This window comes from Diachasma alloeum, unplaced genomic scaffold (genome assembly GCF_001412515.2).
Source record: "Diachasma alloeum isolate Michigan unplaced genomic scaffold, Dall2.0 Dall_scaffold_00213, whole genome shotgun sequence".
Lineage (NCBI taxonomy): Eukaryota > Metazoa > Arthropoda > Insecta > Hymenoptera > Braconidae > Diachasma > Diachasma alloeum.
Genome location: NW_021680378.1, coordinates 1593463 through 1619875, shown reverse-complemented (window position 1 = coordinate 1619875; position 26413 = coordinate 1593463). Strand labels below are relative to the sequence as shown.

The window sequence follows — 26413 nt, the reverse complement described above, 5'->3', positions numbered from 1 at the left end:
GCAAAGTCTTCGGTCATTCGCAAGTGTTCTCGTAAGTGTTGGAATAGTAAATAGAACGAGAGCTTCACGTGTTCCTACTGTCGGTGATTTATTCGCGAATGTAAATTGAATAATTTTTTCGCGATATTTTTGTAGATCTGCGGAGAGTCACTATTTTTTCAGAATTTTTTTCTGGGGAAGGGGAATATTTTTTAGATTTTTTTTGGGGAATTAGAAGTGCTGTGAGGATGTTCAAAATGCTGAGGAGTGGAGTTTTGTTGAGGAGAGTCAGGATCATCTCCAGGAGTTTTCATGACGAGGCTGCGGTCATCGGCAGCTGTCCAGATGTCGAATCTCCGGAGTATCAGGTCAGAACAAAAATTAATTTTGGGTATTTAGGTATGAGGGATATCGCAAGGGAATTGCCTAATTATTTCTGAATTTTTCTGTAAATTTGTTTTTTTTTAAAGAGGAAATTTAATTGTACATTTACAAAACTTACGGAATGATTTGTCAGTCGATAATTAATTTTTGAACTACAATTTTATTTACTCATTACTGTCGTATTCATTCTTTGAACTATTATTTGTTACTGCTTTTTTTCATTGAAAACTGCGAAATTATTCACCGTTTAATTACTGATGGATTGTGTTACGCGGAGGTACTGTACCCGTTGAGAATATCCGAGGCGTTTCTTATCTCGTTAATGAATTCCCCGAAAAAATTTGAATTATCGGGCGTTCGGTGACCCGAAGCGAGAGTTTGTTTATTCATATCAGGGGACTGATTCGACGGAAATACACTGATAAAAAAATTATTTTCGCCAAATATTGATTTATTTTGACCGTTCTTCTGACCCTAATGACCCTTCATCTGACATTTACAAAACTCATGACCCTCATGACCATGAGTTTGACCCTCGTGACCTTTAATTTTGGAATCTCAATTTCGGATACCATATTTTTGTCACCAAAAGTCGATTGTTAAATTTCTAGTTGAAATAATGGGAGGCAAAAATTAATTTTACATTTTTCTCTCTGTTTACACACGGGTGTGAAGAACATTTTTATGGACGAAAATTCTGAGTAGCCCAGGGTATTGTATCCCTTTGTCATTTTGTCCAGTTCTTCAGAGGAATTGATAAAGAGCGGATGTGTCTTCCGAGCGTATTACGCAAAGTCTAATTAATAAAGTTATTTTACTTATTTACCGGTTTGGTTATTTAAATTATCCCATTTTCAATATCGATCTGGATTTTTATGATATAGAGAGATGTGGAAACTGTGGAGCGTGTGCAAAGATTCACTTTACGCACGAGTGATGAAATATTCTATTTCACCCAATAGTATATTTCGCTATAAGTGCATAATTTTAGTATATTACGTCATCAGGTGATAAAAGCACTATCTGACAAATGTGATTATAATCCTCGCCTTCTCGGCTCGGATTATAAAGTCGCGTGTCACATTCGTCAGATAATACTTTTTTGTCATTCCGGCCGTAAGGCAGCGTTTCACGGACGCTCCGCGTCCGCGAATCTCTGCCTACGGCCGTCATGACAAAATAGTATATTTCATTATTAAGCCGAAATAGTATTTTTCCGGCCTGTTGCGATGGGGTTTTTTACTCGTGTGGCGTTGGCCTCCGAGCCGTAGGCGGGGACTGGCCAACCACACGAGTAAAAAAACCCCATCGCAACAGCCCAGGAACAATATTTTTCTGTAGTGATTTTCAAGTTTTCGAGTGTGGGAAGTATGTAATACCAATTCCCAGACGAGAAATCGTGAGAAGCAGTACAGAAGAAAATTTTTCTGGCGAATATAAGGTTTGCAGCACGAGCATTCGCCAGAAAAGTTTTTTTCGGCCTAGTGACGAAATATACTATTTGTCATTCTGGCCGTGAGGCAGCGCTTCACGGACGCGGAGCGGAGCCTACGGCCGTCATGACAAAAATACTGTTCGTCATACGGCCAAAAAAAATTTTCTAGCTCATATGATTGCAGCCCTCGCCTTCGGCTCCGGCTGCAAACTCATATTCGCCAGAAAAGTTTTTTCCGGCCTAGTGACGAAATATATTATTTCATCACACTTCCGTAAATTAGTAAATTTCGACACTAGGCCGTGAGGAACTTTTCTGGCGAATAAGCGGTTACACGAGCCGAAGGCGAGTTGTCGGGTGTCGAACAATATTTTATGTCATTAGGCAAAATGGCTCGCTTCGCTCGGTTAAATCGCGGTTTATCTGGCCTAGTGACGAAAACGTCACTTCGTGTCCGTCAAAGGCCGCTTATAGACGTTGTGAAGAAATAGTATGTTTCGTCATTAGGTCNAAGGGGATTCACTGGCTGAATTTATCAGTTTTTATATGTAGTTTTATATTTTGGTACATTAACGCTGGGTGGCGCCACACGTTTTTCAGTCCTAAGGAGTGCATTTCTCACTTTTTCACTCCTAAGTAGTGCATTTCTCACTTTTATACTGCTCAACGGTAAAAAGACCTACTTCTCATGCTTAACTACCGTCGGTAAAAGAGCCCTTTTTGGGCTTGAGCAATGAAAAAAACTTTTCTGGCGAAAAAAAATTCCAATAGAATTAGAATTTAGAGAGAAAAAATTCCGGTAATTAGAGTATATAACTGCTCCAACGAATTTTTCGAGGAAGCTAAATTATTTAGTCATTTAATACCAATAGAAATTGAAATCAACAAGAAAATTGAGTCGGACTCAATTAGGTAATTAACTTGAAGGGGGTGACTGGGTCAAATTTTGACCTTTGTGGGGTTCATACCAGCTGCGTCCCCGTCGCGAACCCTGGGTAATACTAAGTGCTGGTGACCGACGGTAGTGGCCGTGCGGTTAGAGTGCTAGACTCGTATGCCAATAATCCGGGTTCGCTTCCCGGCACCGGCGGTCAAAATTTATAGCGCTCTAATCTCACAGTTTCACTGCCGAGCGGTAGTTCCGTCAAAAGGACGACTGTACCAGGGCAGGTTTTTCCCTCGAATGAGGTTTTCCCTCCCTTCGGCAAATGCGGTACAGGGGGTTGAGGGGGGTGGGAAGGGAACAAATCGTAAAGACCCGAAAGGGTATACGAGAAGAAAAAATTTTTACTAAGTGCTGGTGAAGCTTGATACTTTAAGAAAAAGTGCTTCACTACACGTTGAATTTGTATGAACACCTCATAAATGAAATTTCATAACTGCTTTTAGAAGGGAAAGCGCAGAATGGGAAGTCCCGTACATCTACATGAGCATACATATTATTAAGTGTGATAGCTCAAAGGAGGTTAAATTCATTTATAGCAATCAGGTTCCCACACAATATACGTCGAATTACTTCAAGATCAATATAAAAAGTTGATATTTACTTATCAGTATCCCGAATGAATAGGAGTTGCTATGTTATCTAATTACCGAAATTCCGCACCGCCGGGATTCGAACCCGGGTCTCCCAGTTACGCGCCGGGCACTCTCTCAACTAAGCTACCGGGAACTACATGGAGAGAAATGTTCAATAAAAATTACGTATCTTTTCCGTAATTCCGAAGCGAAATGTGGTTGTAGAAAATTTCACGGAACTATCACGGAAGTTCTCCCGAGCGTTCCGTAATTTTTACCTGAATCTCCGGTGAAAAATTCCGATACCGTCACTCAAATTTTCTGAGTCGATTCCGTAATCGGTGAGCGAATTGTGAGTTTCGTAATTTTTACGGAACATTTCTCTCCATACGGCAATCCTCTCTCCAAATTCGCCTCTCAACAGCGTCTAACCACCTTTAGGCATTAAATCAATTAAAAGAGGATTAGAATTTAGAGGCCGATTACGGGTTTTTTTTGTGTTATTTGCATTTATGATGAAATGAGTTTGCTGCAATCATATGAGCTAGAAAAGTTTTTTTAGGCTATATGTCGAATGATATTTTTCATCACGCTGTGACGAAAAGTGAACTTTTCGGCACACTCCGCGTGCCTAAAAGTCCAATTGTGATGAAAAATATTGTTCGTAACTCGTGAAAAAATGTTTTTTAGCTCGTGGGATTATATCACTCGCCTTCTGCTCGTGATATAAACCTCTCACTCGCCAAAAAACACTTTTTTGCACTCGTTACGAAATATACTATTTTGTCATTCCGGCCGTAGGCTGGAGCGCTACGCGTTCGTAAATCGCTGCTTTACGGCCGGAATGACGAAAAATATTGTTCACGACTAGTGCCATGGAGTTTTTTTACTCGCGTGGTTGGTCAGTCCTCGCCTTCGGCTCGGTTCGCAATCTTCACATCGGTCAGAAAAGTTTTTTTTCGGTCTTGTGACGAAAATAGCTATTTTAACAATAGTACATTATGTCATTAGGCGATAAAAGTATTATTTGGCGAATGCGGCTTTATGATCCGAGCCGAAGGCGAGGATTATAATCACATTCGTCAGATAATTCTTTTATCGCCGTGTGGCATACAATATTTTATGTCATTGGGCCCGAAAAGCGCGATCTAATCGAGCGAAGCGAGGTTAGAATAAGCCTTTTTTTATCACAATGCGTGGAAAGTACGAAGCGTACGTAAAATTTCACTTTGTGCACAATTGAATAAATACTCTATTTCACCGTACACTCGGCGTGCGAGAAAATCCCTGACAGTAACACTCTGCAAACCCATAAATAAAACCTTAATAATCTCATCAGGAAAATTATCACGAAATGCAAAAACTCGTCCACAACTTGAAATCAACAGTCGAGAAAATAGTGGAGGGCGGTGGAGCTAAAGCAAAAGAGCGACACCTTAGCAAAGGAAAATTGTTGCCGCGGGATCGTATAAACACTTTATTAGATCCTGAATCACCCTTCCTGGAGTTTTCACAATTAGCTGGATACGATATGTATGGCAAAGACACGGTGCCAGCCGGTGGAATAATTACAGGCATCGGAAGAGTCGAGGGGTAATTACTCGTGATATTAACGATCCTCTAAATCACATGACTCACAAGTTTCATTATTATCACTTTTTTTTCTCCCCTTTCAAATTTCTGATTTTTGCCCATTTTTCTACTCCCTTACTACTAGACAAGAGTGTGTGATTGCTGCTAATGACGCGACAGTTAAAGGCGGCACTTACTATCCAATCACAGTTAAGAAACATCTTAGGGCACAGGAAATTGCTGATGAGAATAATCTACCTTGTATTTATCTGGTGGACAGTGGTGGTGCTAATTTACCATATCAGGCTGACTCGTTTCCGGATAAATATCATTTTGGACGGACTTTTTATAATCAAGTAATTTAAAAAAATCAATTTGAAACATCAATTCTAAAAATTTGAAAATGCTTTTATCGGATAGCCAGGGAAATTTCCGTTTCCAAACACTGGGCATGAACCCATTTCACCCCACTAGTTGCTGAGAAAACTGAAAAAGTCGATTTTGAAAAAAAAAAAAAGATAATTTCGGAAATTAATTCAAATAATGAGGGTGTCATACTGTGTTTTCTGCCTCAAATTTCCCTGCCTCTCTGATGGAACTAAAATAATCGGTAAATTTTTAATTTTGGACTTACGTCCTTTCAGCACTTGATCACCGAAATGTTTTTTGTTATTATGAGTTGAAATGATTTAAGGCAAATATGAGTGCAAAAGGGATCCCCCAGATAGCAGTAGTTATGGGCAGTTGTACAGCTGGTGGTGCATACGTGCCAGCAATGGCTGATGAAAATATCATAGTTGGTAAACAAGGTACAATTTTTTTAGCCGGACCACCGCTCGTCAAGGCCTCAACTGGTGAAGTTGTCTCAGCCGAGGAGCTCGGTGGTGCTTCACTTCATTGCAAGTAAGATGAATCATGCAACAAGGACATCAACTATTTCACGATTGATTGAATAATAAAAACAAATGTTTGAGAACAATTGAATGCATTCGACAAACCCTTGTTGATAAACATTTATGCTAGAGTCATAAAATTCAGGTAAAAATGCTAGTGAATTGACTCAATTATTTATGTCAGATGGTTGAGTAGAGACGTTTCCAATGCATTTTTATTGATCTTTTCAGTTTGTTGAATGAATAATAGAACTAAATAACAATTTTTTTATAACTTGTGGTATCTTTGTTTGATTAAAGATCTTGGGTTTAGATTACATAGATATTGTGGCAAATATCTATGATTAAATAGATAAATTTGAATTTAATCTCAATTAGCACGAAACACTTATTAATTAAGGCGGCGCTTCCCCCTCGCATTTTCAACCATTTCGTAAACTTGTTTACCCTCTTCAAATCACCCTCACCTTACTCCATCCGGTTTATGTAAAATGAACAAATTTTTAGGTCATCTCTCAGACTTTTCCATCTTCTTTTGACTAAAAAATGATGAAGCAAAGTTTTCCCCGCATTTCAGTATTTTCTTTTGCTCCTGAGCCCTCTTAAACATTCAACAACTTCGTCAAGACATTAATATTTCCTCATCAACCCTGATAATAGAATAATACCCTTAAAATGGAATAGGATCTAAAAATTGCATTTTCGAAATTTCCAGTCCATAATCTGTTGAAATGAGTAAAAAAATCAAGAACTGGAGGCAATAATTTCAAAATGTGATCAAATATATGAGGTGATTAACAGGTGTGGGCGCCGCCATCTTGCTTGGATATCCTCTTCCTCTGGCGGAAGGGGTTTTAATCATGGCGGCGCATCCACTTCGTATTTTCAACCATTTCTTAAAAATAGTTAACCTTCTCAAATCACCCTCAACTCATTCCATTCGGTTTCTGTAAAATAAACAAATTTTTAAGGCATCTCTCAGAATTTTCCATTCTTTTTTGACTGAGAAATCATGACTCAAAGTTTTCCCCGAATTTCAGTAGTTTCTTTAGCTCCTGAGGCCTCTTAAACATTCAACAACATCGTCAAAACATTAATATATCCTCATCAATCCTGATAATAGAATTCCCAGTCCATAATCTGTTGAATTTCCAGTCCATAATCTGTTGAAATAAGTCCAGTCCATAATCTGTTAGAAATCGCGAACTGGAGGCAATAATTTCAAAATGTGTTCAAAAATACGAGGTGACTAACAGGTGTGGGCGCCGCCATCTTGCTTGGATACCCCGTCCCTCTGGCGGAAGGAGTTTTAAACATGGCGGCACCTCCACCTCGTATTTTCAACCATTTCTCAAACTTATTTATTCTTCTCAAATCACCCTCAACTCACTCCATCCGGTTTCTCTAAAATGAACAAATTTTTAAGCCGTCTCTCAGACTTTTCCATCCTCTTTTGACTGAGAAATCATGGCGCAAAGTCTTCCCCGCATTTCAGTAAATTTTTTTCGCTTCCGCAGCCTCTCAACCATTAGACCAAACATATTAATATTCCCCCCTCAACCCTTAACGACGTCGTTAAGAAAAATAGCCACAAAAAATTGAACTACACCAGGGACAATATTTTTTCTCTATAGAACATCTGGTGTAACAGATCATTACGCGGTTGATGATACACACGCCCTTCACACAGCCCGCACCATAATACGTAATTTGAATCGACAAACACCGATGGACGTCAAAATAAATAAAAACATTGAAATACCATTGCACAATGTTGACGAGATTTATGGAATAGTCGGTAGTAACTTGAAAAAACTGTACGATGTCAAGGAAGTAATTGCAAGGATTGTGGATGGTTCGCGTTTTCATGAATTCAAGGCTCAATACGGGGATACACTCGTAACTGGTTTTGCAAGGATACATGGCTATCCGGTGGGAATTGTTGCCAACAACGGTGTACTCTTTTCAGAGAGTGCACTTAAGGGTGCACACTTTGTTCAGCTTTGTGCGCAGAGAAAAATACCACTCATTTTTTTACAAAATATTTCAGGTTTGTGGTATTAATTATTTTTTTATCGTCAATGCATTGTTTGATTTTTAAAAAATTTCCTTTTGCTTCCGAATCATTCAAGTTTAAGTTTCCAATTTTTTATGTTAGGGTAAATAAATGTGAAAGGGATCAATCGAATTTCATGAATATAATAATCACTAATACGAATGAAAATTTAAATTTTCATACAGATTAAAAAAAATTGATACAGAGTATTATAAATTTTTTGGTAAATAGAATGTAGGTATGGAATATTTGAATATCTTGAGGTATAAGAGGGATCATTAGGTCATAATATTGGGTTTTCAAATTTCGCTGGCTGTTAAAAAAAAAATATAGAGAATAAAAAATCGGCAGACTTTCATTTTTTTGAAAAATACCACTCATTTTTTTTACAAGATATTTCAGGTTTGTGGTATTAATTATTTTTTTATCGTCAATGCGTTGTTTAATTTTAAAGAAATTTCCTTTTGCTTCCGAATCATTCAAGTTTAAGTTTCCAATTTTTTGTGTTAGGGTAAATAAATGTGAAAGGGATCAATCGAATTTCATGAATATAATAATCACTAATACGAATAAAAATTAAAATTTTCATACAGATTAAAAAAAATTGATACAGAGGATTATAAATTTTTTGTGGGATTTTTTGTGAGATTTTAAGTGGGATAATTAGGTCATAATATTGGGTTTTCAAATTTCGCTGGCTGTTAAAAAAATATGGAGAATAAAAAATTTGTAGATTTTCATTTCAGAAAAATACCACTCATTTTTTTACAAAATATTACAGGTTTGTGGTATCAATTATTTTTTTATCGGCAATACATTGTTTGATTTAAACAAATTTTCCTTTTGCTTCCGAATCATTCAAGTTTAGGTTTCCAATTTTTTGTGTTAGGGTAAGTAAATGTGAAAGCAATCAATCGAATTTCATGAATACAATAATCATTGACACAAATAAAAATTGAATTTTTCATAGAGATTTTAAAAAATTGATATTTCTACAAAAATCGATTCTTCAACGATCACTCAAAAAATTGTCATCAAAATAGAATTAGTCTGGGATCAAAAAAATTGATAACAATGTGCTCTTAGGAGATGAAAAAATAGAAGAAGAGAATAGTCAAATAAGAATTTCAAAAATCAAAACCGTAAAATGAAAATTGTTAAAAAAATTGATCTTGAGATGGCGAATTCATTATTTTTGAGAATGAAAAATTGTTCTCAATATTTTTTTTTGGGCGAAGGACTTAAATGGGGGTTTCCACAGGCTCTGAATCACAAATTTCCCTCGGTTTCTAATGAGGCCATTGTCATTCACTCTCTGGTTACGAGTGCAGCTATGTATGCTTTTATTCAGACGTACCTGCTTTACCTTAAAAATTATTTTTAGTTTTTTCTTGCAGGTTTTATGGTAGGGAGAGAGGCTGAGGCCGGGGGAATCGCTAAAAATGGAGCAAAAATGGTGACTGCTGTTGCTTGCGCCAAAGTACCGAAAATAACAGTGGTCATTGGGGGGTCGCATGGGGCTGGTACTTACGGTGAGTGCGAAAACATCATTTTTTAAATGGAAATAATGTTGAAAGAGAAACCTTGGATAACTCGAAGAGTAATTGAGATAATTAGGTCATAATATTGGGTTTTCAAATTTCGCTGGCTCTTAAAAAAAAAACATAACGAATAAAAAATTAGAAGATTTTCATTTTTTTGAAAAGGACGAGAATTTTTTTAAATTGCTGTCATATTGAGAATATTTTAATTTCATAAATTACTAGAAAGAATTTTTTTTAATAAAAATTATTTTTATGTATCATGAGAATTATTGACAATAATTCTGAAATTCTAAAAATGTGAAAATTTTGATTTTTTTCAAAATGACAGAGAATTATGAATTTTTTTGGTAAATATAATATAGATATTGAATATTTGGATATCTCGAGGAGTAATTGGGATAATTAGGTCATAATATTGGTTTTTCAAATTTCGCTGGCTCTTAAGAAAAAAACATGAAGAATGAAAAATTGGCAGATTTTCATTTTTTCAAAATGGACAAGAATTTTGTTTCAATTGTCATATTGAGAATATTTTAGTAGGATAAATCACATTTTTGTATAACACGACAATTGAAGATTTCGACTTCAAATTTTCCTGGCTCTCTGAAAAAAGGTAAAATTTAAAAAATTGCAAAAATTTGATTCTTCCAAAGTGTCCGAAGATGATAAATTTATTGAAAATTGTCATCACATGGAAGATTTTGTCGTTTCACAAATGAAAAATAAATGTATTCCCAATCATTCTCAAATACCTCCAGAACTATTGAAAATATTTCTATCGTCACTGCTTTCGACCTCAATTTTTCCCAGTTCTCCACCAAAACAAAAAAATACAAATCAAAGTTGAATGTTTCCAAAAAATATTTAGTTGGAGATTGCCAATAAAAAAAAAATTTGCAATTATGAAAAAAAAATCATATTTCCTATTAAAAAAAATGTCCCTTCGTGAATTGCAAAAAGCCAGAAAATCTCGTATCCTGAAATGGCAATTATCTAAAAACTGTCTCAATCTGAACCCTTGCAATGGCATCCACACAAAAACATCCCCCTGAATACCTTCGCAGAAGTTCACCCCGAAAAAAACCCACAATTCCTCATAAACATTCTTCATTTATCCCGAAGGAATGTGTGGCCGTGCGTACTCTCCCCGTTTCATGTATTGCTGGCCCAACGCTCGAATATCTGTAATGGGTGGTGAACAGGCAGCCGGTGTATTAGCACAAATAGCACGTGAACAGCGCGAAAGAGAGGGCAAATGTTGGACTAAAGAGGAGGAGGATAATTTGAAGAAACCAATTATCAAACAATTTGAGCATGAGGGAAGCCCTTACTACGCGAGTGCTCGACTCTGGGATGATGGGGTAATTGATCCACTCGATACGAGAAGTGTTATAGCCATGAGTCTGTCAGCATCGCTCAATACGCCCATTCCCGATAGCAAGTTTGGAATTTTCAGAATGTAGCATTGATTTTTACAGTCCAATTACCCGTGAAGGAAAAAATTGTTTTGTACATTCCAAAGAATAAATTGTTGTTAACGAGAATTTGAAATTGAGGAAATTTTTCAACCACTGATGTCACGATGAAAGATCCATTTTGACGAGGGAGACCAGCTTTTTCAAGGTGAAAAAAAATTATGATTGTCTATTACCGCCTGACCATGCTGCAGAAGACGTGTCTGTATTCCAGCCACAACTGGTAAGGACATCTGAGAAATTCAGTGGAGCTGTTATGATCATAAATCTACACTGAGAGAAAAACAAACACGTTGTCAAACAAGTCTTGTTTGGGCCAACAAAATCGCTAGTTCTTTTTTGAAAATTGTCAAAAAAGAATTTGTTTCGTTCGAATTTTAAAGTCTCAAACATGAATAATTGCTCTGCTTTCGACAGCAACGAAATTTTTCGCTCAAGAGGCGGATAATTCACACCAGACGGTGCCTTTTCAGGATGAATATATCTCATATGGAGGAAAATTTATCAACAAATATTTTATCCCTAAGTTACAAGATTACTATCATATCATTATTATTGTTTCATTTAAGGGTTCATTTCTTGTCAGTGATTATTGACAGCCGAAACGAAAAACTACTATCCCTTGTTTCGCATAAAACAAAGATTTTTCGGGAGCAAAATATGTATGGGAGTATCGAATAACGAAGGAGTAGTGCTAGAAATGACTTTTCTTGCGTTTTCAGAGAATGCAATTTTTTTTTAACTACTAAATCTATTTTTGCGACTAAAATTTTTCATTCCGGCGCACTCTCTGTATGTTTGGCAAAAAAAATCATTTTTTGATCATTTTCAAAAGACTGTTTTCTTGGCACAAGTAAGACTTGTTTGAGAACTTTGTCGTTTTTCTCTCAGTGTACTCGTCAGATTAATCACGACTGTTTCGTTACTTAGGATTGGACAGGCTAGGGGTGGAACACTGGCGACACTTTGTCCTCCAGGACCTGGTGTGGGTTCGTATCAGAATGAAAGAGAGAATGCTAATTAGATCATTTTGAGGTGAATTATTTGGCTTGATACGATAACATTTATGCTGTTTTTGATAATTTATTTCTTCGTTTATTTTTCATTTCTTTATTTTGCAAATGTCTTGGAAACTAGTAGATTTAGGGGAAAATGTCAGAAAACATTTTTCGTGGGGAATGCAACTCTCTACAAAAAAGGTCTTAAGACATTTTTTGATAGACCCGGGGGTTTTCGAGATATTTGACTTGATGTGATGACAATTCTATACTTATAAAAATTTTCTCTTTCGTCAATTTCTCATTTCTTCATTTCGCAAATATGTTGAAACATTTCCCTCTAAATCCGATAATTTCCGAGGTATTTCAATTAACATAAACTCACAGAATACTTGAAATTGCCTTTATTAAATTTCTCTTACCTAAAAGTCAATACGTAATTAAAAAATAGCAGTTACGAAAGAGGAAACGAAAATTCATAATCAATCATTAGAAATTACACTTAAAATTACTGTAATTACTCAACGACGTCGTACGACTAGTTCCTCAGGTTTCTCCACTTGCAAAAGCCAATTTTCCACACAAAAAAAAAACATCAAGATTATTAAAAATCTAGCAGTCGCAGAGTGGAGAAACAATCGAGTCATTGTATCTCATTAATCCATCATTTCCTAGCGCGACTTCGTTCAGTTAACGTTTTATCCTTCTCTAACCTTTATAGCAATGATTTAAACGTTATTTTAGTATCACATTAAGTGGTTGAAACATTTGGAACCCTCAGCAACATTCAGCAGTAAAAGAAAATAAATCGTTCAACAGTGAATCAGAGAGTCATGGCGTTGCTACCGAATAAATGAATACACCGAGTGTTCCATTTAGCTGAATTGAATGTTAACTCAATTAAAAATAGTTCCACGATTTTTATAACAATGTTCTTAGAGTAATTTCTGCATACAGAAGAATAGAATCGCGAGAAAACTGATGGAAATTGTGCTTGAGGCGCTGACTTCAGCCTCAGTTACTTTGTAAAATAATTGCTCCTCAATCTCCTCGGCAATTACCGGCTGCTCTGCTTGTGCTGATCTCCGTGTGCCTTTCCTCACGAAGTGGGATAGCGCTAAATGAGACAGGTACGTGATTTTTAATTAGTTATATTCATTAATTCATTAATGAGGTGGTAACCAACGTGATTTCGAAAACAAATTTTCGTTAAACTCAGTTTTTTGAGAATATCTCAGGAATGAAGGGAGATAGTGAAATTTTTGTGAAATCATTTTTTGTGGAGAATTTCGAGGGCTACAAGAAAGGACCTGATGAAAATTTTGATAGCTCCCTTCAGTTTCGAAATTTTCACGAAAAACGAACGGTGAAAAAACAGATGATGAATTGAAGACTTACACTCGTTTCCGATTGTGTTCTCGTCCCAGTCGACCCTCATAAATGTTGTAGTTGTGTAAACAAACTTTTCTTTCTTAGCGTCTGAGGTTATAGCTCGTCTCTTTCTCCCAAATCCAGTCTGTCCACTGCTGCATTCAACCTGATTTCCAAAAATGAATTAATTAAATCGATTTTTCAATCTCTTTTTTGTTTGGATTTATTTTAGGGTCAAGTGACCCTCAAACCGACACATCTTCATAGGTCGTTTGACCCTCGTGAAGACGTCCTGAAGATCGTTTAACGATTTACACCAATTTTAACTACTGACCATTTTTCCATGAACATCTCGGAATTTAAGAGACGTAGCAATATTTTTGTCAGAACCTTTTTTACAGCCCTCAATTCACTCTATAAAAAAGGTCATTACAAAAATTTCGTTATCTCCCTCAGATTCGGAGATATTCCCTAATAATTCAGCTGATGTCTGAATCGAAAAAAGGAGAAAAATTCGTTAAATTTTCTAATTAATTTTATTTTCGAGTGTTTCATTCTGCTCGGGTCTTCCTCATTTGTTATTAATCTGAGCTCTTGACAATGATTCCACATGCAAGTACCCCATTACCGATTAAATCGAGAAATAAATCCCTCACCCCCTCGCATCTGTCGAGACACACATTAACGGTCGCTGTGAACTGTACGTAAGTGCTCTCAGGAAACTTGAAGGCTCTGAATTTAGCAGTCAGGAAGTCCCCGTCCACTGTATTAAAGTTCTCGAAGAGATAAGGATCCACTGAGCACCTGAAGACGGATGAAAAAACATTTGTAATATATTTTCCATATTTTTGAGGAATGGCTTTTTCACCGTGGAAACCAAAATTTTTGTCCCCTCACCCATTAAAAATGATAGTCTCCTCGGCGTACTTGGTGTCAGTGACCTGCATATAAGTCACGAGAAGACCATAAACATGCGATGAATTATTATCCAGATAGATTTCCATCTGCAACGGGGTACCAGGACTGACATTGAGTTCACCAGTGACAAGATTACCATTTTGTCGAACACCGACGTTTAGGAGGGGGATTGGTGCTGTACCGTTTATCTCACCACGGAAATCGATGGTGCTAAAATGGGAGGATTGCGGCAATTAATGGACATGTAGTTTGTTTGGGTGGAAATGCGCCATCGTCGTCGTTGAGACATGTCGCGTGAGGAAGTGAGGGATAAGGGATTTTGTATTCCCGCCATGCGCAGGCGCCGACTGCGCAACTTCCGTTCGGTTTTTTGTTACATGAGATTTTCCAGCGGATGTAGGTATAATCATAAATTTGAATTAAAGTTAGATTTTGAATGAGTCAATTGGCAATGTTACTCACCAAATTTTTAATTATTAAGTTAATCAGCAATTTGAATATTCAAATTCCGAATTATTTTATCAATTAATAATTGAGTTCGGAAGATTAACGATTATTTGGCTGAGCGAAAAATACTTCTATGACATTTATAAATATTTACTGAATAATTGATAGTCAATTGAAAAAAAATTAAATTATCAATTATTATATTATTGTTCAAAGTTCAATGAAGAGAGGTAAATCTTCATTATTGTAAGGTGAAACTTCTCTTAATATTACTGAATTCGATAATGAGAAATTATTTCCCTTATCACATCAACTCACGTGTTGCCATGTACACATGACTGTGGGCATTGTATTCCCTCCGTGCGCAGTCGCCAACCGCGCAACTTCCGTTCGGTTTTTCGTTACATGAGATTTTCCACGGATTCCTCTACCACAAAATTTCGATAAAAAGAGCAGAGGCGTTTACACACCACAATTAATCATTTCTCTTTATCATCATCATTTTCATAAGATCAATTATAATGAAAATGAGGAAATTTTTCCACGCACGATAATTCGTTTTCGAGCGCTGATTTTTTAATAATATAATGAGCAACTATTTGGTTTACCAAATCCACTCACGTGTTGACATGTACACATGACTGCGCAACTTCCGATTGGTTTTTCGTGACATAAAATTTTTCAGGGATTACCCCCAAAACGAAAACCTTTCGTTTCGAAAAGTTGAAAATTGAATTTTTTCATATTCATCGACCAAACAAAATGTGATAAATTCTCCTACCCTTCAAGTGGTGCGATAATAATGACGGATAAACTCCCTGTGTGAAGAATAACGATAATGATGAATGAATCAATAAAATCAGGAATTTTCAATCGACCGGTCTTTCACCACGCGACTGCACGTTTTTAATAAATCACGCGTCCTCAAACGGCTGTTGCGTGTCTCCCGAGCATGACGAGCACTCGTGAGTTCTGGTTATACCGGAAGTTGTGAGTGAAAAAAAAAGTGGGAAAAATGGATGGAGAAAACCGTCTCGAGAGCCCCCTGGATGCGCCAACGATGCAGTTATGAAGAATTGACCCATATTTCAATCGTTAGAGTATCAATCCATTGGCCATGATGGTTTTTTTATTATTACTGAACTGTAACTGTCTGCAAACACCTGAGAAATTCATTTGGAGAAAAAAATCTTCCCTCGAGACAAGTCACGCGGATTATTTTTCAAATATCTCGGAAGGGGGTGGATTTTTGAAAAAAATTCATTCAACATTTTTTCCGGAAAATTTAATTCTCTGAAAACGAGTTTTTAACACATTTCTTCCTAGAGCCAATAATTCCCGAGATATTCAGTAAAAAATGCAGATGCATTCTCAACGACGGAATATTCAATAATCTTTCCTCCATATGAATTCAATGTGTTCCACGGCGCGTGACGCTCTCTCTTACATTCCACGGATATTTAGATATGCTCGTCATGTATTTAATCGATTATCTGCTCTCAAACGGGCCAACAAAGCGGTATTTAATTCTTAATTGCAGAAGTTGAATTATCAGTGGTCGTGGGAAAATAGTAGATTGTGTTGTAAGGATGATAGGGCGAATGACAATCGATTTTTCACGTTGAAGTCCTGCCAAGAGGGGGGGGGGGCGGGGCGCAGAAGCGGGAATCAGGGGGCGCAGCCCCCAGTGGGGGGGTTTGCCCCCCCCCCCACACGGCGAAAAAATCTAAAAAAATTACCGAAAATAAAAAAAATTCCACTGAATTTCGATTGGACCTCTGTGAGGAGTCTATCGGGATTCTGTGAACATTCTATAATCTCATCAGTAGCGAAGTGGTAAAACGGTTTGTCGACTTATCTCCCAGTTGAGTTTTTGAGGAATATTTCCGAATCTAAGGGAGATGGCCAAATTTTCGTAATTACATTTGTTGTAGCTCTCAGTCGGCTCTACAAAAAAGGTTATAACAAAAATTTTGCTATCTCTCTTAGACTCCGAAATATTGACTGAAAATTGGTCAATAGTTAAAATTGACTTGTACCGTTTTACCACTTCGCTACTGAATTCTATTGGTGTTTAGCGCCAACTTGATTGGCACATTTTCAAGAGATAATTACTAGGAAGAAGTCCATGAATTTTCCTTTCTGCACTCATGGCCACGATTTTTCCAGTTTGCTTGCAGTATATTTACATTTGTTTCTCATAATAAAATTCCATGAATTAATCTCATTGGAGCACTCACTCGTCCTCCTTGAATTCAGCCGGCAGAATGTTTCTCCTCACAATCGTGTGATTTCGTGGAACTTCCGAGTGGAGAATAAACTCGGTCACAATGCACTTTACCGTGAATGTGTGCTTGGTGGAATCATCCGGTTCCTCCACAATGATCCGATGATAGTAGACTTTCTGACCCTGGTGACCACCAAAAACCATTCATTGAATTTTCTCGAATTTCAAGAATGAAAAAAAAACATTTGTCTAATTTTAGTTTCAAATTTCGAAAAAAATGATAATTACGGTGACTTTATTGACAACTCGTGTTATTCCACACCGAGACATTGCCTGTTCCGTCAATGACAGTCTAAACGTCGCGACGCCATCGCTGAGAACAGGCTTGCACGCCTCATCTGAACGAAGAAAAGAAGACGAAAAAATGGAATAAACATCAAATTAAAATTAAAATTAAGGCCCGGGTGGATTATCATTCGAACGTGATCTTGATAGCTTTTTTTATTTTGATAATCTGAAATGATCTCCAATTACTATTTAGTTTTACACAGGCCTGGAGTCTCCAAAAATTACGATTGTATAATCAAAAAAAAGTTGAAAAAAAGCTGAACATTTTCAAAGAGCGTTTTTGAATAATATTGGGAAATAAACCCAATAGGGAGGAAATTGCAAATTCATAATTTCATGTATCTAATGGCTGTTAGGTCGTCATTTGTCACAGTAGCACGCACGAAAAAATTCAATAGAAAAACCTATCGAATTCGTGAGAAAATTCTATTGAATTTCTATTAAACTTTCTATTAGTTTTTGGCTGATTCTATTGACATGTTCAATAGAAAACATTCAATAGAAAAAATCAACAGAATTCGATTTTTCTATATAACTTATTCTTTTCATATATTTTCTATAGAATTTGCTCGACTCAAATTTTCTGTTTTTTTCATTCTATTTTTCTTTTCTTCTCATCAAGAAAATCAAACGAAAAAACTTGAAGATTTGAGCCGAGGAAATTCTATAGAAAATATCTCAATAGAATAAGTTATATAGAAAAATAGAATTCTATTGACTCTTTCCACTGAATATTTTCTATTGAACATTTCAATAGAATCGGCCAAAAACTAATAGAACAGTTCAATAGAAATTCAATAGAATTTTCTAACGAATTCGATAGGTTTTTTTATTAAATTTTTTCGTCCGTGAGTCAATGGCTGTCAGATCTTTAGTTGCCACGATAAATTCTCCATTCACTATTTCCTCTCTATCGGACTTATTTCTTAATCTTTCTTAAAAATGCTTTTTGAAAATGTTCAGTTTTTTTTCTACTTTTTTTGATTGTACAACCATAATTTTTAGGGACTCCTGCACGATGTAAAATCTAATGGAAATTGTGATATATTTTACATTATGAGGATGGAAAAACAATCGAGATAACGTTCGAAAGATAGTCCACCCCGACCTTAAATTAAAAATAAAATAAAAGTAGAGTCCCTCATACCAGGATAATTCTTCAACTGTTGAAGATATATTTCCGCCTGAGGGCTGCTCCTGAAGATATCCACCTCCATGGAGTCCTTGGCGCACCTGACCCTGCTCTGAACTGAAAAATAACAATTATAATCTCAATAACACCACGAATTTTCAATTTCTCGGTTATGCTCCCCCAATCATTGATGATTTCCACCGGAAACATCCCCTCCAACTCATTAAATCCAACAAAAACCACTAATTGCCGGACTCATCTTCACGAGGCTCATCAGCTCTCTCATAAAACCATTTCAACTCGACCTTGAGAGTCATGTACATACACTACGTTAAGTACTGTTGCTTTTTATTTCCCTCTCTCCTTCAGCAAACCCTACTGTGTAATCACAAATGGATGTACTTTCACCAAGAAACCAAGAAGACCACGACAACCCACAGCTATCCATCCTGCCAGCTAAGGTATCTCCCTGATTTTCAATGCATGAGATCCCTCGCGTAAACAAGTACAATAAAAATATGGGGGAAGAACAACAGACGAAACAAAGGCGAATGAGATTAGAATCCCACATGGTCATGTACACTTATGGAACAATTAAGTTGTTAATCCTGGCGTTCGCAGGCTCGCAAATCCAAGGCCCATTTTCCCGTTGTTTTTTCACTTCAAAAGCCTTTGTGATCGATTTTTTTATCCTATCATCAACTTTGGGGTAGATTAATTCGAGGAAAAACTCGTGACACGAAAAACCGAACGGAAGTTGTGTTGTAAATTGAATTAACGCACGAAGAATTTTTTTTTCATTTCTATCATGATTCTTCAGTGATGCCGCGAGAGACTTCACGAGACATCACGAGACAATACTTTGGAAGGATTATCTCAGTCTCAGTGGAGAGGGAAATTTTTGGTCTCGTTTCAGTCTCGAAATGCGCAGTATCAACTCCTCTCGTGATGACTCCGAGTCAATTTATATCATCTAGGAAAAACCGAATAAAAGTTGTGTTGCAAATTGAATTAACGCTCGAAAAAAAATTTTCGCCGCGAGACACTTCACGCGAAATCACGAGACAACACTTTGGAGGGATTATCTCGGTCCCAGTGAAGAGGAAAATTTTTGGTCTCATTTCAGTCTCGAAATGCGCAGTATCAACTCCTCTCGTGATGACTCCGAGTCAATTTATATCATCTAGGTTTCCAGTTTTTCGCGTTTTTTATATGTTGGAGACCGAGACGAGACAAATCGAGACAAAAACCGAGACTTCACGTTATAAAACACGAAAAACTTGAGGCCGAGATGGAATAAATTGACTCGGAGTCATTACGAGAGGAGTCGATACTGCGTATTTCGAGACTGAGACGAGACCAAAGATTTTCATTTTCTTGAGACCAAGACCATCTGTCCAAAGTATTGTCTCGTGAAGTCTCTCGCGGCATCACTATTCATCTTACGAAAGTGATGATGAAATAGAGAATTGATTAATTGTTATGATGTGTAAAAACCGTAGTTCTCTATCGAAATTTTGTGGTAGAGTATCCCTGGAAAATCTCAAGTAACGAAAAATCGAACGGAAGTAGCGCAGTCGATGACTGCGCATGGCGGGAATACAACGCCCACCGTCATGCGTACAATCAACTATTGAGAAGTCATCCAGACATCCAATGTGACAAATATAGGGAATTTCATAACAAAAAATGCTACATACACTGTTAGAAATTTTTTCAAATTTAAGTAACAGATGGATTTGAACTTCAATACTCTGGACTTGAATTGAATTTCAGACTAAATTGCTCATGGGATTCCTGATTCATCTTGGAAATTCAATAAAATTAAGTTTTTCATTATGAATGAGCATTGAATTTTCAATGGCAATTTGGATTTTCAAACCTATTGTGAAAATTAAGCGACAGATTGAAAATTCAGAAGAAAATTTGCCTGAATTTTCATGATTTTCAGTAATTTTCATTGTCGTTTGAACCTGAGAAATCAAACTTCATTGATTATTTTTCCCAATCGGATTTCGACCAATCAGAGCGAAGTATTTGAGGCTACCTGACAACTTTATTTCGGATATTTCCTCCTGGCTTTTGAATATTTCGCAGTAGTTCTTCATTTTTTTTACCTGAATATTTCGCAGTAGCTCTTTATTTTTCCGGCTCATTTCAGATAGAATCTTATAAAATTGGGTGGTGCCAGATGGTATGACCGTTGTGGTCTTTTACCTACCCGTCCCAGTACCTACACGGTACCCCAGCCTAATTCCCTACCCGCACTTGCCTCTAAGCTAACTTATATCTAACTCCACATAACTAACTCCACATGCACTGAGTTCGTTTTCCGGCGATGAAAAAATCTTTCATCACCGGGACTCGAACCTGCGCTACTGGGACGCTTTGGTTTATAGGGCCAGCACGCTGACGACGAGCCCAAAGACGTCCTCGAGATAGAATCTTATATTTGACAGTTTATGGAAATCGGGTTATTCTATTAACATAATTTGTTCAAATCTTCTCCAATTCACCTTCTGATGTTGTCCACTGCCCCCTGCTTGGCCAAAATCCGATTGGAAAAAATAATCCGACAAATACCCCTCGAGATTCAAAATTAATCGGGTATTTCCCTCAAGTTCACCTGCAAACAAACCATCGTGCCAAGTTTTGCAGAAAAATCCCTCGCGCAAGCGCTCGGGATTTTTTAACTTGCAAAACTTGACACCCTCATTTGTTTGCAACGAAGCTATCGGGAAATACCCGATAATTTTGAAGCTCTTGGGGTATTACTACTGGATATTCAAGAACATTGACTGATTAATCAATAACAAGATCAATGGAAATTTCATGTAAATTACTCATTGTTAAAAATTTCAAGATTTTTTACTTGAAATTTCAAGATTAATTTTCTAACAGTGTATCTGCAAAAATAAACCGCAAGATTCTTAATCAGTATGAATATGCTGGCATCTCCCTTTGTTTTGATACTGGAAACCTTCGGATTTCGACTCGTGGCAATGTACTCTTAGATGAGATACCCGAGTGAATCGGTTTGAAGTAGATAAAGAAGAAGGTAATGAGAGATGTTGAGGGATATTAGGACTCTTTTATGACTTCAGGCTGGGTATTATTGCCAAGTCTTGTGAGGCTGAGGGAAAAGAGTAATGCACAGGGGGCTCTTCACTTGGCTGCACGTTACACTGGACTGATCCACGGATTTCCGGATGTTACAGTCTGGTTTTAACGAGTTATAGGAAGTTTTTTTATCGCTAAAGGGGGCCGGCGAGGGCAGAGGGTGGGTAGTGGGTCAACTGAGATCGTCTGGGTTGACAATTGGATTAGTTTGGGTCGAGTGAGTTGGAAAACGTTGGAGAAACGTCAATTAAGGAAACAAAATAAACGATACAATGGGAATTTCTTCTATCGAGTATTGAAAAAAAATGTGTTGCAGTGGGTGGATATAAATAATTATTTCAATTATAATTGAAAAATTATGTCAATAGCTGTGAATTTTATTTTTTCCAATGGAGAATTTGGTGTTTGCGGCGGGATTTGGACCCGTCTTCCCTGCGTGAAAAATAATTGCTTTTGCCAAGTATATTTACTAACTACAAGAACATTTATACACATCGGGAAATAAAAAAATTATTGCACAATTGCTGTCTCAAAAAAATTTAAAAAAAAACTATCATTATATTTTACTGAAAATAATAATTATTTCAAATAATTGATTTTTCAGTTTTATAATTATTAGATTTCATTTTTTTTACTCGTAAATAAGATCGCTGAACGATCCTCGAGGGTTCCGACTTCACCTCGAAGATCGCCCAGCAAGCTAAGCGATGCAAACACTCCCTAATCGCTCTGCAATAGTGCTCTCGAGGGTTAAAGCTCAAAGAAGAAAAAGTCCCTATTTCATGAGGAGTGCCATCTATATTAAATTTCTGTAATATTACAAAAATTTGACCCTTACATTAATGAAGGTTTAAAATATGTTGATCCAATTTTTCAAATAATATAATATTAATAATGTTTTTTTCCGAATAATGATGTATTTAAAATTTGTTAATATGAAACTGTAAATTTACCACTAAATGAATAATTCAAATTGCTTAAAAGGGGACTTTCGACTACACAAATAATCATCAATCTTCCTACCTCAATTGTCCTTTTTCATAAAGTTGATTGACAATGAATGATTGTTTTGATTGTTAACTTTTTATTCGCCTTGCGATTGGTTGATGGATCAATCAATGATTTCCATGACTACGAGGATGTTATTGTGCGTTACAGCGCTCACTTGAAGGTGGTTGCCCGCGACAGTGCGCATGATGGCCTAGTTGATTGATAAAATAGTTAAAAATTTAAATATTTAAATTAATGATACTTGAGTACTCAAAAAATTTAAGAGCAGAGAAGAGAGGGTTGAAGAGAGGGTTTATTGATATCAACTAATTAATGACTACAATATTTAACGGTAATTAAATATTATGAATTTAGCTATCCCTGTCTGACGGTAGTTGGTCATTCGTGGATCGGTAATGTGACGCGCCAGTGACGGTCACATGACCGTCATCTGAGAGGTCAAGAAATTTGCTCGCATCTCTACCATAGGCTAACCGCACGGTTTGATCTTAATAACAATTTGATTCATCCATTTTAATCTTCAGGCAAGTATTTAGACTTTCATTGAGGCAGATATGAAGGTATCATGCATTCATAATTCCAAAAAAAATTAACTACTAGGTTTGAAAGAAATGTCACGGGAACTTCTGTGCGGGCCAATAAATTTACAGCTTAAAATATCCCCCGTCGGCTCTCTTATCAAGATGTTCACGATATAATCTCATAAGCTGAATTATCAGGTTTTGCATTGATATTGACCAGCACCATCTCCAATCTCCGATGCAAATGAATCCCTCCGTTAATTATTACCTCAGATATAAACAAGTTCGTGTATCAAAGTTAAGAACCTAGCACTTGTTATTTTTTATTTATTTTTTTCACTATCAACCACCGTGAGACCAATTAGAATTAAACTGACGACAGTTAAACAAGTCACATGGGAGAATTCTTATCACGATGGTCGCGTGCTGCAAATATCTCGAGGTGGTATGTACCCGTGAGTTCCAGGGTCACAGACCCTGGGGTAGAAAACAAGCATTAGAGACCTCTTGACGATTGTCTCCTCGTTTTCGAAGGAAAAATCAGCTCGACATGATAAAAAAAATTGACAATTTCCGAAAATTGTTTAAGAAAAAATTTTTTTTTTCAATTTTTTTCTTTAAAAAAATTGAGAATTTTCGAAAATTGTTTAAGAAAAAAAAAATTTTTTTTTTCAATTTTTTTCTTAAACAATTTTCGGAAATTGTCAATTTTTTTTTTATTATGTCAAGATGATTTTTCATAAAAATTGTTTAAGAAAAAAATTAAAAAAAAAATTGTTTCATTCTTAAACAATTTTCGCAAAAACATTTTTGCTTTCGAAAAATGTAAAATTTATGTACTTCCATAACTCACGGGACAAAATGGGTTCAAGACAAGTGTTGGGAACCGGAAATTTTCTCGACTCCTCAATGAAAATATTTTCAATGGGCGCAATACCCATTATCATTAAATGAAATCAATCCGCCCATTGGAAAAAAAATGTATCTGAATAATTTATGTACTCAACCTCAAAGATGTTAATACAGCGTACATGATACGGGAGTAGAGGTTACACGGACAACTGTAACAGGATCGAAAGTTCTTAATCGATGCAAGACAGGTTGGGCTTCAAGTGATAAAAGAGAAAAGCAGGAAGCCTAACCTTACCCCCTTCATTGGTTAACGGTGAATATATTCCAGTTGGGTACCCAAAGCCTTGGACTTTAGAAAACATATAAAACACGAGAGTAACGTGCCGATTGGCAACCACAAGGGGGTGGGAATAGGTTGTGGAAGGGGGATTACAACATAAGGCTCTGTCACGGTAAATCACTGATCATCGAAGAAATCCCTTTTCACGATTTATTTCCTTGTACTCGTGTGCTTCACAGACCGAATACTTGCCTCCCCCTTTCATATTTTTAACATTTCAAAAGATAAAAACCTGAAAATTGATTTGCTCGTGATTGAATAATTGCTCGGGCGGTAGAAAGAAATGGTAGTCGGAATATTCCCCCCCCCCGGAAATCACGTTCTTTTAAATTTCCCGGGTAAAATCTCCCGGACAAAATCTCTCAATGAAAATCTCCCTGTAGAGGAGAATCATCAAATTCGATATAAAAACAGGTTTACAAAGATTTATTTTTTAAGGCCCAGGTGAACACTGTTAAAAAAATTTAACTGAATTTTCCAGTAAATGACACTGAATTCAATTTAATGGAAAAAAGTCTATGAAACTTCAAGTTTCCCTGAAAATTCAAGGAAATTCGTGATTTTTCAGTGGAAGAACCATGAAGATTCCGAAATTTCCATGAATATTCAATGTAAACATGATTATTGAATTAATAAGAAATTGCTCTGAAATTTCAAAAAATTAAAAATTCAAGGACATTTTTGCTTGAATTTTCCTAATTTCCATGAATTTTCATAGAATAATTTAACTGAAATTTAAAATTTCCATCATTTTTCAATGAAACACAATGAAACTTCAGTGAAATTTTTTTAACAGTGTACTATCTTTCGAATGTTATCTGGATTTTTGTTATCTTTCGTCATCCAAAATTGTCAATTTAGTGGTACATCATGTAGAAATTCCCAAAAATTATGATAAAATGATAAAAAAAGATTCAGAAAAAATTCTGAACTTTTTCAACGAGCGTTTTTAATTGGGATTCAAAATGAGTTGAAAAAAGTGGAAATTACAAATATCTGATTCGCTGCGGCAAATTATCTATTAGCTGTCATTTTCCATGGTGGATAACAAAACACTAATTCCTCATGGGAAGTGACAGCTAGGTATCTCAATTTTCAAAACAGTGGTATGTAGCCATCTGCCATTTTTATGTGATAAAAGTGTGATTAAAAAATTCTCCAAAATATTACAACTTTTTTCAAAGAGCCTTTTCCGTAATAAATGTCTGTGTGCAGTGTGGGAAAAGATTTACGAAATTAGTCTTCCCCCTGCATGATATTGGGTGACAGGCCGCCATTTGTCACCGTAAATCAGATACATTTTTCAATTTCTTGTTATTCAACTTATTCTGAATATAAATTAAAAATGCTCTTTGAAGAAATTAAGAATATTTTCTACTTTTTTTTTGATTATTCATTCATAATTTTGCAAAACTTCTGCATGATGCAGAACTTAATTGACAATTTCAGATGACGAAAGCTGGAAAAAAACATCGAGATAACATTCGAAAGGTAGTACACCGGGGCCTTAAATTTATATTTCTATGTTCCTTTTCTTTTTGCTATTTTATTTGAGAATAGCTCTGAGGTATTTCCCTGGAGGGGGAGGATTAGTCGAAAATCATCCTGGTTCCCCTTTTACCTACTCCAAAATTCTTCCCAACAATATATTGTGACGTCACAAGATGTGGAACGCTATATAAATATCCCGTCTGCTGTGAAATTTTTTTTTCATCTTTTGTGTTTTTTTCATTATTATTATTTGAACCTTCTGACAAATATGTTTTCGTGTTTTTCAATGACTTCCGTGAAGTAAAGTGAGTTGAAAATTTTTGGATTCGTTTTTTTTTTCCTTTTCAACTGTATGATCGATAATATTGTTGTGATTGTACGAATAAGTTTTCGGAGGAGATTTTTGGGGAGAGATTTTGTCCGGAGGTTTTTTTTGGGAAATATTGTCCAGGGGGATTTCGTCCGGGGGGGGGGAGATTCCTAGAATCGAAAGAAACTACTTTCAAACGAAAATTTGAAAAAAAATCTCCACCATTTTTTTTTCGACACTTTAAGATCAAATATCTCTAGATGTGGTGGGGCAAAATAGGATTATGAACAGGGTTTTGAATCGGAAATTTCCGGGGCTTGACGATGAGAAGGTGATAAATTATAATCTTGTTTATTGAAGAAGGATAAGCTGTATAAACGCATTTATCTTACGATTTCAGTCAATCTCAGAATTCCAAAGGAGCTTAAATCTTTTCCTGTTCTCTCTTCTCTGGAATTCGGTGCGCAAGAC

The 26413-nt window shown here is 36.3% G+C and overlaps 2 protein-coding genes across 2 annotated transcripts in view; one reads left to right on the top strand and one right to left on the bottom strand.

Annotated features, from left to right (window-relative positions):
* Nucleotides 1-52: 52 nt before the first annotated feature.
* Nucleotides 53-10914, top strand: LOC107037032 (methylcrotonoyl-CoA carboxylase beta chain, mitochondrial). Its single transcript, XM_015255351.1, has 7 exons — nucleotides 53-347; nucleotides 4656-4909; nucleotides 5034-5244; nucleotides 5583-5791; nucleotides 7416-7831; nucleotides 9235-9369; nucleotides 10504-10914. Exons 1-7 carry the CDS (start codon nucleotides 228-230, stop codon nucleotides 10842-10844), a joined length of 1686 nt encoding a protein of 561 aa, XP_015110837.1. The 5' UTR covers nucleotides 53-227; the 3' UTR covers nucleotides 10845-10914.
* Nucleotides 10915-12243: 1329 nt separating this feature from the next.
* Nucleotides 12244-26413, bottom strand: part of LOC107037030 — a 31736-nt gene continuing 17566 nt past the window's right edge. Inside the window, exons 2-8 of the mRNA XM_015255349.1 lie at nucleotides 18313-18414; nucleotides 17106-17215; nucleotides 16831-17000; nucleotides 14123-14353; nucleotides 13882-14029; nucleotides 13253-13391; nucleotides 12244-12971 (exon numbers count right to left, since the gene is read on the bottom strand). Coding sequence (XP_015110835.1) covers nucleotides 12790-12971; nucleotides 13253-13391; nucleotides 13882-14029; nucleotides 14123-14353; nucleotides 16831-17000; nucleotides 17106-17215; nucleotides 18313-18414 — 1082 coding nt within the window. The 3' untranslated portion in view covers nucleotides 12244-12789. The remainder of the gene's footprint in view (nucleotides 12972-13252; nucleotides 13392-13881; nucleotides 14030-14122; nucleotides 14354-16830; nucleotides 17001-17105; nucleotides 17216-18312; nucleotides 18415-26413) is intronic.